The 18,924-nt window shown below is 38.7% G+C and overlaps 4 protein-coding genes across 4 annotated transcripts; 2 read left to right on the forward strand and 2 right to left on the reverse strand.

Annotated features, from left to right (window-relative positions):
• Positions 1-399: 399 nt before the first annotated feature.
• On the forward strand, positions 400-3,945 carry LOC131299008 (large ribosomal subunit protein eL8y). The gene is made up of 7 exons (XM_058324534.1): positions 400-527; positions 745-792; positions 1,220-1,421; positions 2,961-3,130; positions 3,227-3,355; positions 3,436-3,528; positions 3,621-3,945. Exons 1-7 carry the CDS (start codon positions 525-527, stop codon positions 3,750-3,752), a joined length of 777 nt encoding a protein of 258 aa, XP_058180517.1. The 5' UTR covers positions 400-524; the 3' UTR covers positions 3,753-3,945.
• Positions 3,946-4,958: 1,013 nt separating this feature from the next.
• LOC131336329 (putative disease resistance RPP13-like protein 3) lies at positions 4,959-7,685 on the forward strand. Its single transcript, XM_058372117.1, has one exon. The coding sequence runs from the start codon at positions 4,959-4,961 to the stop codon at positions 7,653-7,655; it is 2,697 nt and encodes an 898-aa protein (XP_058228100.1). The 3' UTR covers positions 7,656-7,685.
• A 1,309-nt stretch (positions 7,686-8,994) lies between these two features.
• Positions 8,995-10,040, reverse strand: LOC131336330 (uncharacterized). Its single transcript, XM_058372118.1, has 2 exons — positions 9,986-10,040; positions 8,995-9,311 (listed from the first exon to the last, which is right to left on the reverse strand). The coding sequence occupies exons 1-2, from the start codon at positions 10,038-10,040 to the stop codon at positions 8,995-8,997; spliced, it is 372 nt and encodes a 123-aa protein (XP_058228101.1).
• Positions 10,041-12,195: 2,155 nt separating this feature from the next.
• Positions 12,196-13,655, reverse strand: LOC131297963 (uncharacterized). Its single transcript, XM_058323195.1, has 2 exons — positions 13,524-13,655; positions 12,196-12,653 (listed from the first exon to the last, which is right to left on the reverse strand). The coding sequence occupies exons 1-2, from the start codon at positions 13,576-13,578 to the stop codon at positions 12,337-12,339; spliced, it is 372 nt and encodes a 123-aa protein (XP_058179178.1). The 5' UTR covers positions 13,579-13,655; the 3' UTR covers positions 12,196-12,336.
• Between the last annotated feature and the right edge of the window lie 5,269 nt (positions 13,656-18,924).

Below are 18,924 nucleotides of genomic sequence, written 5' to 3' on the forward strand. Positions count from 1 at the left end.
CATACCAATGAGTCATGTGGCATACCCTGAATTTATTTGACGAAAATTAAAAAGTATTTTTCTTCGTGCAAACGAGTCGAGCTGAGCTTTGTTGAGCTCAAGACGAGCCAAAATTTTGAGCTCGAACTTGACTCAAGCTTTAACGAGTCGAGTTTAGTCATCTATTAAATGAGCCTCTTTAATCTACTCGACTTATTTACTAAACGAGCCGAAAACTCGAACTTATGAGCTGCTTAGTTCATTTACAGTCAAAGCATGGGCATTAATGTTGGGCCTTCAGGGTCTTCAGACAAAAACGAAAATGGCCCGATTAACATAGCAGCCCAGTTGATACGGCCCAATTCCTTCACAAGAGAACTAGGGTTATCCACAAGACGACGCCGGTTTAAGACGAAGACCACTATAAAATCCTCCACACTTCCTTCTCGCTGGCTGTCTCTCTTGTTTCTAGGGTTTACCCTTTCGCAGCCGTCCTCGAGCCCTAGTAGCTGAAGCCCGGAAGAGACAGCTAAAACCTCCGGAAAATGGTGAGCCCAGATCTCTCTCAATCCGTTCGTAGATTTTCCGAATCTTTTTCATGATCTTTGTAAATGGTTGCATTTCTTAAGCTCATCGTCGTTATCTTTTCTGCTAAACCATGTTTTAGTTCACTGGAGAAATTGTGTTGTTGGATTTTCTCTTAAACCCGTTTTTCCGATCATTTTTGTTCTAAACTTTGTTGTTCTTTTCATTTGTGCTTTACAGGCCCCAAAGAAAGGTGTCAAACCAGTCGTAGCAGCTAAGAAGAAGCCGGTACGAACCAGTTATTACGTTTATCCATTCGTAGATGCATTTGCACGTTGTTGATATTCCTATGCAGTTTTGTTTCTGCTAGGGCCAGCTTTTAGTTTTCGGGTCCCTATATAATCCGCAAATAAAGTAGTTCTGGAAAAATCAAATCAAAGCATTGAAAGTATTTAAAAACACAAATTTACAAAAACTTGATTATCAATTCATCAGTTTAAAAGGTAGTATTACTTGGAGATCTCTATTTTTGCATTTTCATCACAAATTCTAACACATTTAGGGGCAAAGTTAGTTATTAAACTCTCGTATTAATTCTGTGTATGTGCATAATATTAGAGTATAAAAAGTTTGGGGCCTGCAGAAGTAGATGAAATTTGGGGGCTTGAAGCTACCGCAGTTCGCTGCTAAAATTGCTGTGCTTGTAATTATACAGGAGAAGGTCGTGAACCCGCTGTATGAGAAGCGTCCGAAGCAGTTTGGGATAGGAGGGGCATTGCCTCCAAAGAAGGATCTGCATCGGTTTGTGAGGTGGCCGAAGGGTGTTCAGATTCAGAGGAAGAAAAGGATCCTCAATCAGCGATTGAAGGTCCCACCACCATTGAACCAATTCACCAAGACACTTGACAAGAACTTGGGTGAGAAGTCGGAATTTGGAACCATATTGCTTCTAATTGTTTATTTTATTGTTAAAGCATGAAATATGGACCTATGTGAATAGATTGTACGAGTTAAGAAGCTACTTGGACCTTGAATCGTTGAATGAATTCAATTGAGTTATGAACTAGTGATAGGAAATGTGTAGATGTACCTTCACGAGAGATCATGTCCTTGTTTGCAGACTATAGTACACTTCGTGTGATTAAGTATGCATATGTCGTACTTGGTTTGTTGTGTTTATACATTTGACTGGTTTGTTGTGTTTATTACATTTGACTGCTTTTTCCATCTTGTATGCTTTTCACTTTAAATTTTGATTTATTGCCCTGAGGAAAACTGTTGGTTGTATCAACTATGAACTCCAGGGATCTTCACAAATTGTCATTCTTTGTTTCCTTTTTGTATTTGTTTACTCTGTGAGCAATTTATTTGCTTAGGACTGTTATGATAGATGCCTACGGGCACATTTACCACCGATCCTTGTAAATGAGGTAACCAAAATGGAGTGAAGCACTTTTTCCTTGGACTGATTATTGCTATCTGAATGTGAGGAATGATAGGGAAAGTTTTGTTGTTCCTTCATGTTTAGTTGCTCAAAGAGAAAATGGGGAGTCTTCATATGTGTATCATCATGATAGAACGATGATAGGACTGGTACAAGTCATTAATTAACCACTTTAGTGTCTGCCTGTATCACATAGTTTTATAGTACTCTTGCAGTGTTGTATTGCTGAATTCCCTCTACACGAGGATAGGGAAAAAATGGCAGGGATCTTTTCCTTCTCAGATATGCCATTCATATTTGTGGATATCTATAAGTACCTTGCTAGGCTCATCTTTGATTCTTTGACAGTATTCATATCTGACATACCAGGAAATTGTATGTTCAATAATAAAATTAATCTGTTGCGACACCTGTCTTTCACGTAGGCATGTAACTTTTGATCTAGAAAACAAAATCAGTGCCAGGAGCCTTTTTGTTGATGAAAAGGGATATTGTTGTTGGTGGAGATAATTGATTTGGGGAGGTGAATATTTCGCAGGTTTTTACTCATGTATTCCGATAAACAATGTGAAAAAATACCACTCTGTATTATTCTGCTTTAATGTTTGTTTGCAAACATTACTGTATCTAACCATTCAGTCTTTAAGCAAAGTTTAGGTAGCTCTGTGTGCACACCTTACACTGGGACTAAGTTATTGAGCTGTGTGTGCGTTTTCTTATTACGTGCACATGATATGTCTGAGCATTGTACACAATCTTCTTTTTGAGCCTTGCGCTCTTAATGCATTAGTCCCAGTTGTTTTGGACTTATTACATCTGATCATTTTACTGGTTTTAACAAAACATGCCCAGTTGCTTTGCATCTGGCTAGGTTCATAAATTGCAGTGTTATGTTTACATGTATGTTGGGCCATTTCCACTGTTGCAGGATAATTCTTATTGCTAATTGTATTCCATTAGTAATTTAGTTGTTTCCACTTTCTTGACAAATTTTTCCTTCGACAATATGTAGCAACGAGTTTGTGTAAGATGCTTCTCAAGTATAGGCCCGAGGATAAAGCAGCAAAAAAGGAGAGACTTTTGAAAAGAGCTCAGGCTGAGACTGAAGGAAAACCTATTGAAGCTAAGAAGCCTATTGTTGTGAAATATGGTCTCAACCATGTCACCTACCTTATTGAGCAAGTACGGTTTTGCTTTAGTCAGATATTGTAAGTCTGGAAGACGGGCTGTAGTTTTCATTTTTCAAAAGTGACAGTTATAACCTGTTCGTTTTCGCAGAACAAAGCACAATTGGTGGTTATTGCTCATGATGTGGACCCAATAGAGCTGGTTGTCTGGCTCCCCGCATTGTGCAGGAAGATGGAGATCCCATACTGCATTGTGAAAGGAAAAGCTCGTTTGGGCACTGTAAGTGTCCCCACTATTTTCTCTTCCATGAAACCAGAATCGAGGGTTAGTGGACTAATCAATTAAGCCTTTCTCGACAGATTGTCCATCAGAAAACTGCGGCAGTTCTGTGCTTGACCACTGTCAAGAATGAAGACAAGTTGGAATTCAGCAAAATCTTGGAGGCTATAAAGGTTTGCAGAATTATTAGCCTTTTTTTGGGAAAAACGATTGTGACAGTTTATTGTTGATTACAATCACTCACTTTTCCTACTTGCTGTTTCAGGCCAACTTCAATGACAAGTATGACGAGTACAGGAAGAAGTGGGGTGGTGGTATAATGGGTTCAAAATCCCAAGCCAAGACCAAGGCTAAAGAGAGGGTTCTTGCTAAGGAGGTTGCTCAAAGGATGGGTTAAGAGATTGAATCACAATTATGTACTTTGTCACTTGTTAGGACAAGGCAATTTGAGGGCTTTCTTCAATCTTGGAATTTTTTCTATTTTGTCAGCGTTTTGCGTAAGAATTGGCAGTTTTCATTTCCGTTGAGGGCCGGTCGTTTTAAAACTATAGTAATGTTTAATGTATTAATTTTGGAGTTTTGCTTCATTATTTTCCTGGTGGATTTCATCTCTGTTTTGAATTGGATTTTGCTGCATAATGGGGTATGTGCTAAAACTGCTTTCAGGGATCTGGTTCACATCTTCTTGTGTTTCATGTTGAAAAGCTGCAGACCTTAAAACACCGTTGTATCTGTTTGAAACTCGGGGATGTGTCTATATGATGGTATGAGAAAAATTTGGATTACTACTAAGAAGTTTCGAATGGTATCTCAGTTCGAAAAAAGGAAAAAATGGTCATCTTGTAATATGATTCTGAAGGGTAGGTTGGTTACTATGGTTGTGTATCGTCGGAGGGAGATTGTTTTAAGTTGCTGTGTTGTTTCTTCATTTTGTTCCACGGTTTGGCTGCAGGAAGGAGCTTAAATGCAAGGTTGTGAAAGCAAAAACGTCTAACTCAGTCTACTAGAATTAGTGAGAATGAAGATTGAAAGCGAGAAATAGAGTGTTTTACGGGTCAATTATGTGAGTACATTAGAATGGAAACCGGTGATGTATCATTTTATAAGGCGCCTTTTCGTAAAGTTTCAATTTCTACAGAAATCTACAATTTCTACAATTTCTACAGATTGCTATTTTGGTGAGAACTATTGAGAAAAATATAATGAACCTACAGAAATCTACAATTTCTATGAATCAATTTTTTTTTTGGTAAATTCTCTTGAAATAGAAAAAAACTAATTGAATATATAACTTTTGAGGGGAGGGGCATATCTCACGAGGGAAAAAAAAAAAAAAAAGGAAAAAAAAAAAGCCAAATCTTAAGCCAAGCGGCTACAAGGACCTAGGAGTAATAGAAATTACAGCAGGTGTTTCTCCTATCGATCTACGAAGAGAGAAGGGAAACAAACGGGCAAAAAACAACATACATTGGGAGAATTTAGTTGGAGTAATTTCCCAACATAGTTTTAATTAATCTAGCAAGTTTTGGTGAGTACATATTGAGTTTGGTGTTTTACACTTGTTAATTAGAGTAAGAGAAGCAAGGAACACGATCAACGGACAATGATTGATGTTGTTGTCTCCTTCGTTGTGGAAAGACTTGGTGAACTACTCATCGAACAAGTTGTTTTTTTACGAGGAGTGAGAGATGAAGTGACATGGTTGAAAGGGACATTGAACATGATATTGTGCTTCTTGAAAGATGCAGAAGAAAAACAGGATGGAGACCACCGAGTGCGCCAGTGGAGAGTGGCTTATGATGCCGAGGATATTATTGACAACTTTATTCTCAAAGTAGAAGAGGGAGAAGGGACTCCAAAAAAGATGGGGCTAAAAGGTTGCTTTCAGAAGTATTTTTGCATTTGCAGCAAACATGCTAGCCTTATCGAACAGGCAAATCTCTATGGTATAGGAAAAGAAATAGACACACTGAAGAAGAGGCTTGAGGAGATCCAACGAAATTGGGAAATTTTCAACATTAGAGACATAAATGATGGAAGAGAAGGATCAGATTGCAGGAATGAGAGACTAAATCAACTACGAAGAGAGACGCCATATGAAGACAATGAGTTTGTTGTAGGCTTTCAAGAGGATGCTGCGAAATTGATGTCTGAGCTTGTCAAGGAAGTCAAATACCGAAGAGTGATATCAATCGTGGGCATGGGTGGCTTAGGTAAGACAACTATAGCTTGGAAGCTTTACAACAACAATAGTCTTAGAGAAAATTTTGACTGCTATGCTTGGGTTTCTGTGTCCAAAGATTACAACATCCAAGATCTTCTTCGAAAAACAATTAAATCTTTCAAGAGGCCAACAAGCAAAGAGGAATTTGAATTTTTGAAGAATATGAAAGAATTAGATGATTTGGAGTCTCATTTACGTAATTATTTGGAAGGACGTAAATACTTGGTGGTGGTTGATATATGGGACGTAAATGCTTGGGCAAGCTTGAGGAGAGCAGTCCCAGACAACAAAAATGGAAGTAGGGTAATTGTGACGACCCGAAGCAAAATTGTTGCCGAGTGTTGCGACGAGAGACCGTATGTCCATGAGCTCCCATTTTTGAAGGAAGGAGCAAGTTGGGAATTGTTTTGTAAGAAAGCGTTTCCTACCTATTACGAGGTTGGAGACAAGAAATTTTTTTGTCTTCCAAGCTTGGAGGGTTTGGCAAGAGAAATGGTCAGCAAATGTCACGGCTTACCCCTAGCCTTAGTCGTATTGGGAGGGGTACTGCACAGAAAACATCCCGATGAGTGGTTCAAGCTGAAAGACCAAATATGGCGCCATGTAACGGAAGAGTCAGATAATGTCAAATACATATTGGAATTAAGCTTCAACGATTTGCCTCATCACTTGAAGTCGTGCTTTCTTTACTTGGGTTTGTTTTCAGAAGACTTTGAAATTGATGCGAGGAGACTCTGTTGGTTGTGGGAGGCGGAGGGTTTCATAAAACTGGATGAGAAACCTTTTGAAATGGTGTATCTGCAACAGCTGATTGACAGAAGTTTGATTCTAGTTTCAGAAAGAAACTGGAGGAGAATCGTGAAATGTCGCGTGCATGATTTGCTCCGTGATCTTGCAATCCGAAAGTCAAAGGAGCTATATTTCCTTCACTTATATGATGGAGCTGATCATTCACTGCTCACTCCAAATAGTCGACGACTGGCTTCACATTGTGGATTTCAGAGGTTTGTTTCATTGGATCATTCAGATATGCACTCACGAACTCTCTTGTTTTTCAATTGTGAAAACGAATCCAATGAGTTTGAAATAGCACAGTTACGACCTTTATGCATGAAGTTGAGATTACTAAGAGTGCTAGATCTTGAGGGGCTTTCTTTCTGTACTTCCCCAGAAAGAGAGGAAATAAGGCTACTTGATGAAATAGGGAAACTCCTTCACTTGAGGTACTTGGGGTTACGTGGCACAGAAATAGATCAGATCTCGTCGTACATCGGTAACTTACATGCCCTACAAACGTTGGAGCTAAGTCCTTATTATCGTGCTTTTCCAGTTCAATTACCTGACGAAATATGCTATGCAAAGCAGCTAAGACATTTATTTGGAGCTTTCAAGTGGCCGTTTCTGGTGGACAATTTGACTAAGCTTCAAACTCTCGGTCGGGTTGTAGTTGGGGATCAGATGGAGTTCAACCCAACGGTTTTGATCAATCTTCGTGTGCTCTGGGTATCATTTGAGGGAAGGGACAGGAGAATCACGCTAGATTCTATCGGTGGATTGAGAAACCTCCAATTCTTGCTTCTAGAAGTTTATTTACGCGACTCTGGTTCGTTCCCTGCATTGCAACCGCTTTCTCAGAGCCAAAACCTCATCCAAATGACATTGGTTTTCAGAGGAGCTTGGAAGTTGCCTGCAGAGGTCCACCAATTCCCACCAAATCTCAAATACCTCTCGATAGATGCGGCGGATCTTACTGAAGATCCCTTTCCAGTGTTGGAGAAGCTTCCAAATTTGACTGTTTTGGGGTTGGGGATCTATGGTGGAGCTAAATTGGCTTGCTCTGCTGGAGGATTCCCTCAACTTGAAATCTTAGTAATTATTGGAAGTTCTGACGGGGAGCTTGAAGTGGAAGAAGGAGGAATGTTGATTCTTAAGGGTTTGCGAATGAGTAATTTTCATCTTTCCAACATTTCAGGGAGGCTAACCTCCATCCCGGTGGCGCCCGAAATCAATTTTTTTTTATACGCTTTACTAAGCAACAGAACTTGTTACATGCGAATAATAGCTCGAGCGCTGTAAGAGGTGCAAAACAACCTTTGATTGTCAGTTTTATCATTTTCTAAACAATTGTGGGATGGGGATATATAGTAACTCATAAGGAAGAAAAATAGCAACCTACAAACAAAAAGTCAGGCTTCACATGTAATTAAACAATTAATTCCCTGCCCCTCACTCCCTTTATGCGACAATTTTTGGGGCATCAAAACAATGGACTAAAGGGTAAGCATTTGGATTTGAGCTTATCGAACAATACCGACATGCAGTCATGTAATAATCTAAAATATAACTTACAATGAGTAGGGGAAGAAGAGTTTTTTTGAGTATTCTCGGTATAAAACCACCGCATTTAATGGAGACATATCTAAATGAGTTACTATTGATATACCAGTTTAATTCAAGTGGCAGAAAGAAACGGATCCAGGGATGCACTACAGCACCCCTATATAGTGCGCCTGTAGGGCAGCCCATAACCGAGCAGCAACAACCATTTTCCAAAACCAAATATTGGATCCCAAGAGGACCTAGTAACCATTTTCCAAAACCAAATATTGGATCCCAAGAGGAACTAGTAACCGCAGGATTGTCCTAGTAACCACTTTTGCATTATAGCCACAAATTTTGGTTGTGGTTGCAAACTTTTGCATCTTGGCTGCAAACTTTTACATCATGAACCGCAAATTTTTGCATTATGGCCGCAAACTTTTGCGTCCTGCCCGCAACATTTTAGATCATGGCCGCATGCTTGAAAATGTTGGCTGCAAGGTCGTGTCTCAAGGCCGCACCTTTGCAGTTGGTCAGAAATTGGGTTTTCAATTTAAACTTTTTGGGCTTCTTAGGCTTGATTTAGATTGGCATATTTCAATTTTGAGTCTAAAAACAATTGAAATAGTTTCAAAATAACTTTTAGAAATCTTCATTTTTTGCCGGACAATGGATGTTTGTTGTTAGTATATATTTAATCGTTTGCTGCAATTAATGATTTGGATTTGTAGTAAGAGTCTAAGAGCCATTGAATATCTCCATATATGATCCAGATTTGGACTGTATCGTCTAGTCCAAAACCAGAAAGGATGTGAACCCCTTTAATACATATGACTCCCTGAAAAACATGAATCTTTTACCCTAATAGCAGACCAAGATGAGAAAACTCAGGGTAACTATGGATTTTCAAGATGAAATCACTTCGGGATAGGCAATAACTGTATAAAATTGCTATTAAGCTAAAACTCAAATATGTTTTTTTATTGATCATACTTCCATGCAAATCCAAAGCAGCAATATCAGTATGCTTAAATTATTATTATCACATCTCTCTCTCTCTCCAACTTGAAAAAGAGACACTGTATTCTAATTGCGATCAGGAGCAGCTGATCTGAGAGCTAACAGGGGTGAATTTTTTGGGTGGTAATTTCCCCACATAACTGAAGTTGAATGGATACCCTCCAAAAACTGGTCCCCCATCGTTGACCAAGCATCCACCATCTACTGTCTTTAGAACTTCAGGCTTCAATGGCTCATAACTTGTGAACCCATCGCAGCTTAGAATCAGATCAGTTTGAGTGCATATACATGTGTTGTTTACTGCCACTTGGAATTCTGGCCTTCCCTTCGCAACCCGCCCGGTCTTCGCTATGTCCACTATGACGGAAGATAGACTACATGGTTGTGCATAACCTGCATATGTAGGAAAAAAACAGAAATTTGCAAGTGCACTGTAGAAGTTGACACACAAAACAAACAATAATCGCTTGTTTTTTTGGAAGGCAAACAAAAATGCTTGTGACACGGACATTCGGGTACCATTTTGAATTTAGATGTGTGTGACGCAGTGGCTGATTTTGGAATTTGACAAAGTGAGAGGTTTATGTGATCTCGTAGTGGTGAAAGCTTATTTTTCATAATCAACAACAATGAGAGAGCACATAATTTAGACTTTTATTACTTGTCACAAAGTTTATAATGCATAACTTCTATAAATGAACTCAAAATAAGCACACAACTTAGATTTTCATCAGTAAATTAAAGTTGGTTAAGGATATTTTCACCATTGATCACCAAAGATTTTTTTGAATAACATGGTTCTATGACTTCTTTTTTTAAGAAAATAAATCTTATACTAACTAATAGCGAGACCAGAAGAATTTTTAGTAAGTATTATACTTGCACAACTATTGAAGATATCTACAGAGACAAGAAGAATTTTTGATTTAGCGTTGGGGCGCGTGCCCCAAATGCACGCGGGGTCTCTTGAATTCACTATGGGACCCAAGTGCATATGACAACATCCAAGTGTACGTGTGAATCGTCTAGGTCCGAGCAAAAAATAAGGATCGATGTTATTAGTTTACCTTGTCCGCTCAAGGAGAGGACAAGAAGAAAGACAAAGAAAACCCTAACTGCCATCAATTTTTATCGATCCCCTACTCTTCTGATTTGGAGGTGTCTTGTGACTATAGCTTGGTACGTACTTATATAATGAGAAGAGAAGAGTCCAGAAGGATTAACAAAATCCTTGCATTTTGGGTACTATGTGATTATAATTTCTAGTCTTCAAATTTCGAATGGGCAAATCCTCATTACTGGGGAAAAATTTTCAGTGCCGAGCGGGAATCACGTGGTGCCCGCTCGGCACATCTGAGCCGTCATGTATTTTTGGACGGTTCGGATTTGGAGAGAGAAAAATGAGAGAGAAAGTGTTGGGGTGAGAGAAAAGAGAGGGTTTCAATCCGAGCCGTTCAAAAGTGTATTGGACGGCCCGGATATGCCGAGCAGGTACAACGTGGGATATACCCACCTGGCACTGAAAAATTTCTCCATTACTGTAATATGTTGCCAGGGTGTAATCAGGTGAAGTTTAAGAGTGGTCAGATACCAAACGTGCATTTACAGAACCTATAGCTGGGGTTTAGAGAAAAAACCACCCGGAAAACATTGCTGGAAAACTTTTACCGGCATTCAACGTATGTTGGGAAATGCGCCGGGAAAGATTGCTACCGGCTATTATTCGCGTCACCGTTTATACCAGAAAAAAATGCCGGAAAGATTTCCCCCCACGTATTTTTTTTGACTTTTCCCGGAATTTTTGAAACGCCGAGAAAACCGATTTATTTTGTTGTAGCGTATGCGATTTTACGTAAAGTCAACGGGTCATGGGGTCAATATTACTGTTATTTTGTTTTTGATGATCAGCATGGGTGGGTCAGTTTACTTTTACCTTAAACCACATCCATTTAATTTAGAATCTAGTGAAATCCAATTAATATATTCCACCAATAGAAGAGTTAAAATGATTTTACAAAAATGCTACTTGCACAACCGTTGTGTTGGTTGTGTGGATAATTCTGACCGTCCAGATGTATTTGGATGGTCTAGATTTTAAACAAACTTTTTCAAGAAAAAGTCTAACTTTTATGAGAAAGAATTTAAGTGAATCCTGGCCATTTATTACAGTAATGGACAACTAGAGATTGGTTGTGTGTTGTGTTTTACACAACCGTTATGTGTGTAGCACTTTTGATGATTTTATATGTTCCTTTTTTAGGGGGCCGGGGTTGGAACATTAAAGGATCTAATCAAAACGTAAGATCAAAGCTTTAACTTGATATCTTTAGAGATTGCCTATAGTGTTGAGAGGAAGATTTGGAAAATCCAGGTGAAAATTTAAAGTTAGTGTTTTCAACTTTGTTAAGGGTATCAAAACCTACTTGATTATTCCCAAAATGAATTTCACATAGTTTTATGGTAATCAACCATTTTAGGGGTGTTAACGAGCCGAGCCAAGCCGAGTTGAGCTTCGTAGTGTTCAAGCTTGGCTCGTTTACTAAATAAGCATAAAACTCGAGCTTAAACTCGACTCGTTTGTAAACGAGCTGAGCGAATTTTTAAAAGTTCTTTGGGGCAATTGGGACTAAAATTATGGGACGGAAGAAGTATTATTCTGCTTTAATGCTTGTTTGCAAAATTGCAAACGTTACTGTATCTAATCATTCGGCCTTTAAGCGAAGTTAAGTTGTTTGCTCTGTGTGCACAACTGGGACTAAGTTATCGAGCTGGGTGTGCGTTTGTTATCGAGCTGCGTGTGCGTTTTCTTATTACGCACACATGATGATTCCGAGCATTAATTGTACACAATCTTCTCTTTGAGGTTTACGCTCTTTGTGCATAAGTCCCAGTTGTTTTGCCCTTATCACATCCGATCATTTTGCTGGTTTTAACGTGCCCAGTACGTTGCTTTGCATTTGGCTAGAATTTAATCGTTTGCTACAATTAATTATTTGGATTTTCAGTAAGAGTCTATAACCAATTCTTAGCCATTGAATTAATATCCCCATATATGATCCAGATCTTTGGACTGTACATCGTCTAGTCCAACTGGCCGGAAAGGATGCCAATCCCCTCTAAATACATACGACTCTCCCAAGAACATAAATCTTTTACACTAATACAAGACCAAGATGAGAAAACTTAGGGGCGTTTCCGCTAAACTGTGGACTATAAAACCCATATTTTCAAGATGAAATCACTCCGGGATAGTCAATAACTGCATAAAATTGCTATATATTAAGCTAAAACTCAAATATTTATTAATCATACCTCCATCCAAATCCAAAGCATGCAGCAATATCAGTATACTTAAATTATTACTATCACATCTCTCTCTTTACAACTTGAAAAAGAGACTGTATTCTAAATGCGATCATCAGGAGCAGCTGATCTGAGAGCTAACAGGGGTGAATTTCTTGGTGGGTAATGTCCCCACATAACTGAAGTTGAATGGATACCTTCCAAATACTGGTCCCCCATCGTTGACCAAGCATCCACCATCTACTTTCTTTAGAACTTCAGGCTTCAATGGCTCATAACTTGTGAACCCATCGCAGCTTAGAACCAGATCAGTTTGAGTGCATATACATGTGTTGTTTACGACCACTTGGAATTCTGGCCTTCCCTTCGCAACCCGCCCAGTCTTCGCTACGTCCACAATGACTGAAGATAGACTACATGGTTGTGCATAACCTGCACACAAAACAAACAATAATGCTCGTGACACAGACATTCAGGTACCATTTCGAATACAGATCGATGTGTGCATGTGACGCAATGGTGGATTCTGGAATTTGACAAAGTGGGAGCATTCTGTGATCGTAGTCGTGAAAACTTGTTTTCCATAATCAACAACAACGAGAGAGTACATAATTTAGACTTTTTATTACTTGTAATGAACTCAAAATAAGCACAAAACTTAAATTTTCATCAATAAATTAAAGTTGGTTAAGGATATTTTAACAATTGATCACAAAAGATTTTTTTTAAAAACATGGTTCTATGACTTCCTTTTTTAAGAAAAAAAAAAACTCTTATACTAACTAATAGAAACAAAAAATAAAAATAAAAATCAAGGACTAAACGACCTAACTAGACTTACAATGTACTACAAAACAACAATCATAAATCAATCAACGTTATGGGATTTTAGTTTAAGAAAAAAAAAATCTTATAACTAATAGAAATAAAAATAAAATAAAATAAATCAAGGACTGACCTGACTAGACTTACAATGTACAAAACAACAATCATAAATCAATAAACGTTATGGGGAAAAAAGTTTAGGTATGAAACGAGATATCTCAACTTATTTTCAAGTTATATACAAGAATAACTATTGAAGTTATATGTAGCGAGACAAGAATTTTTTATTTAGCTTTAGGGTGCGTGCCCCGGATGCACGTGGCCGGGTTTTGTGAATTCACTACGGAACCCAAGTGCATATGACAACATCAGACGCGTGCATGTGTGAATCTAGATAGGTCCGAGCATCTATATCGACACTCATGAAAAAGAAATTAAAAGCAAAAAAATAAGGATTGATGTTAGTAGTACGTTTACCTTGTCCACTCAAGAAGAGGACAACAAGAAAGACAAAGAAAACCCTAAGTGCCATGATCAATTTTTATCCCCTACTCTTCGATCTGATTTGGAGGCTGTCTGTGTCTTTTGATTTTTTTGATGATTGCGAATAGGGATGGACTAGATCGAGGTGCTTATATAATGAGAGAAGAGAAGAAGAGTCCAGGATTAACATAATCCTTTTCGTTTTAGGTAATTAATTAATGTGGTGATTCTGGGCTTCAATTTTTGAATGGGCAAATCCTCATTAATTAATATGTTGCCAAATTTTCATGGATTACTACCATATACGATTAAGGGCGTAATCAGGTGAACTAATTAAGCCCATATAATCAAATACCAAACGTGCATTTACTGAACATATTGCTGGGGTTTAGAAGGAAAAAAAAAAAAAAAAAACCGGGAAAAAACATTGAGGTTTTACCGGCATTTAATCGTACGTTGGGAAAAAGATTGCAGGCGTTTACCGAATGCCGGCTATTATTCCCGTCACCGTTTATACCCGAAAAAAACAAAAACGCCGGAAAGGGTTTCCCCACGTACATTTTTTTTTTGACATTTCCCGGAATTTTTGAAACGCCGGGAAAACCGATTTTTATTGTAGCGTACGTGATTTTAGGCAAAGTCAACGGGTCATGGGGTTCAATATTACTGAGTAAGTATTATTTTGTTTTTGATCAGCATGGCCCGCATGGGTACGTCAGTGTGTTCACTTTTACCTAAAACAACATTTATTTAATTTAGCAAATCTATTGAAATCGAACTCCACCAACGGAAGAGTTAAAATGATTTTTTATGTTCCTTCTTTCTGGGGTTGGAACATTGAAAGGATGATCCAATCAAAACGTAGGCTCCGTTTGTTCCGATGTAAAATGTTTTACGATGTAAAATAATTTTTTATATAAAATATTTTTTAAGAAAATAAACTTTAAACTTTTATTTTTGGGTGTTTGGTTGGCACTTGAAAATATTTTCAGAAATCAACAAAATAGTGTAGAGAGAGAGAGTGGGGGCTTAAACGGTGGAAAGATGCGAGATTATTAGAATTGAATGTGGGTTAGGACTGACGATCGAGGAAACTGAACAGTGATAATTGCAGTAGAAGGTAGCGGACTCATTTCAGAAAATAATTTATGAAAAATTTAAGGGTAAGTTATTTCCATCCAATTGATGGAAAATGATTTACATGTAAAAAATTTTCCTCATTTTTTACACATCCAAACATGGAAAATAGGTAAAACATTTTACCGAAAAATATTTTACGTCCAAACAAATGGAGCCGTAAGATCCAAGCTTCAATTATGAGATATCTTTAGAGATTGCCTACAGTGTTGAGGAAGATTTGGAAAATCCAGGAGAAAATTTAAAGTTATTTCCAACTTTGTTAAGGGTATCAAAAACTACTTGATTATTCCAATAATGAATTTCAAATAATTGGGACTACCATTTGGAAGAAATCATCAAACCTTTTTTACGGTAATCAACCATTTTAGAGGAGTAAACGAGCCGAGTCGAGCCAAGCTTCGTAGTATTCAAGATTGAATGAGCCTAAAGTCGAACTCATTATACAAACGAGCTAAGCTTTTGCGAGCCGAACTGAGCTTTTAAGTGTCGAGCTCGGCTCGTTTAGTAACAAACCCAAAACTCGAGCTCGGCTCGATTACTAATCTTAATGGGAAAAGTTAATGGGGTCCTACAACTTTTTTGCTAATCGACGACATTAAAATTATAGGAGTAAAAAGGGTAAAACAATCTCGTACTCCTTTCCTTTCTCACTAACGGAAGAGGGCCTTCATGTGATTCATGCTTTTCTCTTCATTATACAGGTTTATGCCTGGTCACGGAGCCATGATTTATTATTATTGTTTTTTTGCTGTTGAGCCATGATTTATTAACAAGTGGGGTTAATCACTTGAGACCTTATGATACAGGCAAAAATTACTTCCTCCGTCCCAAATTGTTTATCCGGTCTGCAAAACGATAACTTAAAAATAAATTCAAACTTTTTTCGCAAATTAAAAATACTCATTGATATCCAGTAAGTTGTTGAAAAACTTTTGATTTTTTCTTGCAAAAATTGTATTATTTTTAACACTTCGTTTTGCGGACCGAACAAATATTTTAGAACGGAGGGAGTAGATTTTTTAGAAGTTCTTTGGGGGTAATTGGGCAATATTTATGAGATCAAATGTGAAAATCACACTAAAATTACAGCTACTCTTAACATTTTTTTCCCCTCAACGGGGTCAAGTGACCCCACTTGCCTTTGTCTTTGTCGAGGTTTAATTCCCCGTCATCACTTATAATCCAAAAATATCGTACCGCTTATTTTTTTGACAAAAAAAGAAGAGAAAAGAAGAAGCCCTGTCACCTGTTTCAATCCCATATGGTGCAAAACCATAAAATCTGGATATCAGCGATTCAGCTGGTGATATGTCTTTCTTGAATGATGCATTTTTTTTAGAAGTATAACATTTAAATCACAACCCATCTCTCTCTCTCTCTCTCTCTCTCTCTCTCTCTCTCTCTCTCTCATGTAGATGGCATCACTCCCATTGCACCCAACAGACGAGGTCCTGGAAGCCAAACCAATGAGCTCAACACATCTTGTCTCTATTTGACAATGACAAACCTGTAAGTTGTATCCACATGTTCTGTTGGATTTGTTGTTCGAATCCTTTTTCAATTGCTCAAACACAGTTCATGCTCACCTTGACTTAAGGGTCATTATCGGGCCGGGCCGGGCCGCCAAATCACTATCCAAATCCGCCCGCGGGCTAGGCTTAGCTGGCTTTTATTTTTCCTTGGGCGGGCGGGCCGGGCTATCCCTGAAAACTTAAAGCCCAGGCCCACTCAAAGGCTTAGCCCAATCAACGGGCTAGTGGGCCCAGGATTGGGCGGACCAGCTCACAATGTTCAGAATTCAAAAATTGCCTCAAAAGTGGGTTTTTTTTATTACATGCATACACTGGTTGTGTATGGACAATTTTTAAAACTCTCCAAAGTTGGTTTCTTGGTCTCCAAATGGATTAACAACTTAAAAACAATAAATTATTTTTTCCAAAAAAAGAGGAGATTTTCGGGCTTGCAGCAGGCGGGTCTTGCGGGCCGAACCGGCAGACGGGTTGAGTAAAAATTTATAGGTCCAAGCCTGGCCCAAAAAACCTTCGAGCTGGGCTAGCCCGCCCGTTGGATTGGCTCAGGCCGGGCGGGCTTCGAGTGAGTCGTGGGCCTTTCGAACTAAATGATGACCCTTACCTCGACTAATCCCAGAGACCAGTCCCCACCGCCTACTCGCAGAGGTCGGTTGTTCAAATCCTTTCCCCTTGCATCGTCATTATATTGGTCGTTTCAGAGCCTCTGTTAGGTTTTTTCTTGTTCTGATTTCTGTTTCTTTCTTCCATTTTTCTAGTTCTTGTTCAGCCAATAAAGGCACATTGGATACCACAAAAACTACTCCTTTGTTCTACCTGAAATTATACGCCACCTCCATTTCCATTAATAGAATATGCCTCGTTTGGTTAAATTATTCAAGTAATCCCAGATCACCGTCTGTCATGTACGCCCGGTGCTCTCAACCAATGAATTCGATAAACAGAGGATGAGTTGGACCAACCATCTCCTCCGCCCGATCAAGGGGTGTCAGGCTGTCAGCTAGTTTCTCGTGCCAAATGATGAGTTGGATCGACCGTCTCCACCACCCGATCATGCTGCCGCACAACACCATCCCCGATTCTTCCAATTTCATGAAGGAAATGGATTCTCTCACTTAACCGAAACCGTAACCATCCCTGCAACTCTAGAGGACGAACCAAAAAATATGTGAAAGAGGTGGGGGGCAATATAGAACCTCTCACACTCGTGTTTTGGACCGTCCCAGATGATTATTGGAAAGAAATCCAACCAATATGATGGTGCATCCGAACCATCTGTCTCAGCAATCAATGGTCAAGTTTTCCGCGACGATTGGACGGTTGAGATTACGCATAGCACCGAGCAATCCGAACCATTGATTTCCGAGACGGACGATTCAGATGTGCACAACTATAATTTGCCAATTCACAACTGTGTCGCACTAACTCCATTTCACACGACTCATTTTCAACCCTCCACATCAATGCTAAAAAACGGAAAACAGAAGCATCCCACTCAATCTATGTCAAATATTTCCTACACCCCAGGCAAAAATAATGCATTCACACACGCAAGAGCGGAAAAAAACAAAGAAAAGAATTTATGGTAGTAGTATAATTGATGTTTCTATATATGCCTTTAGATACTACATCAAAACCACTTGTGAACAGAAAATCTTTTAGAAATACAGAAGAAACGCGGTTAATCGGATAAAAAGTCCAACAAATAACTTTCAAGATGGCAGATATCCTACGGATGTTGTATTAATGCCGGTTTGAAATGCAAATTATCGTATTTATACTTGCATGAATAGGACTGAAAGAGAAGAGACGACTCTTTTTTTTTTCAAACAAACACAAACAGATGTGAACCACCCATATATGGTATATCAGTATATGGACAACAACAAAAAAGCAGCAATTCCCCGATGATTATGGCATAAAAAAAATTAAAAAAAAAAAAAAACCTTACTTGTTTGGCCTTAGCTGGCACATGATAATAGAGGAAAAGTACAAAATTGCCGATAATTGAGGACAAAAAACCGCCCAATTCACCAAACTGGACGGAGAGTAGGTTGAATTGCAATGAAGGGAGAATGTGACTGGAGAATGAAATTTCGTAATAAAGAGTCAAAACAATGTGCTGAGGGGGTTGGAATCAGGTGATCATCGTGTCTGATTGTGAAATAACACTAGAATGAAAGTGATTGTTTCACCAAGCCTGCATGGAAACAAGGGGAACCCTGTATTCTGATGAAAATGATGCCCATTTTAGCAGCAAATTTGTCAAGTCTGGCATTCAAGATTATGAGAGGAACATACCGCATAGAGAGCATTCTCTTTCACTGGAAATGGACCAACCAGGTCAATAAACAAAAGTCGATACGTTTCAACGCGGAGCATAAATCATCTCCAAGTTAGTAGCAAACCACGAAGACTTGTATGCCCTACCATCAAAAGGGAGTAGTTTCATCCATGGCCATGGTGTCTTAGTAACTCTTCGGGTGCAAGTACATATCTAAGTGTTGTTTCTACGAATTCTCATTCGTATTTTCTACGAATTCTCATTCGTATGACAGAGAATGGCATAACATTCATAATCTTGAAAGGCAACGAGTATGCATTTGACCTTCATTAGCCTACCTGGATCTTTGGTATTTGTTCCAGACAGTTATGAGCTTAGTAGCACGAAGCGGGGGCGGGCGGGGGAGCGGAGACACCAAGAAGCTCCTAAGGTTGGGAGCGCC

This window comes from Rhododendron vialii, chromosome 8a, assembly GCF_030253575.1.
Source record: "Rhododendron vialii isolate Sample 1 chromosome 8a, ASM3025357v1".
Taxonomy (NCBI): Eukaryota; Viridiplantae; Streptophyta; class Magnoliopsida; order Ericales; family Ericaceae; genus Rhododendron; species Rhododendron vialii.

Coding starts and splice junctions, on each gene's coding strand:
- LOC131299008 (XM_058324534.1), top strand. Junction 3,356..3,435: donor GAAAAGCTCGTTTGGGCACT/GTAAGTGTCCCC, acceptor CTTTCTCGACAG/ATTGTCCATCAGAAAACTGC. Junction 3,529..3,620: donor AAATCTTGGAGGCTATAAAG/GTTTGCAGAATT, acceptor TTGCTGTTTCAG/GCCAACTTCAATGACAAGTA.
- LOC131297963 (XM_058323195.1), bottom strand. CDS start 13,578: ATGGCACTTAGGGTTTTCTTTGTCTTTCTTGTTGTCCTCTTCTTGAGT. Junction 12,654..13,523: donor CCTCTTCTTGAGTGGACAAG/GTAAACGTACTA, acceptor TTTTGTGTGCAG/GTTATGCACAACCATGTAGT.
- LOC131336330 (XM_058372118.1), bottom strand. CDS start 10,040: ATGGCAGTTAGGGTTTTCTTTGTCTTTCTTCTTGTCCTCTCCTTGAGC. Junction 9,312..9,985: donor CCTCTCCTTGAGCGGACAAG/GTAAACTAATAA, acceptor CTACATATGCAG/GTTATGCACAACCATGTAGT.
- LOC131336329 (XM_058372117.1), top strand. CDS start 4,959: ATGATTGATGTTGTTGTCTCCTTCGTTGTGGAAAGACTTGGTGAACTA.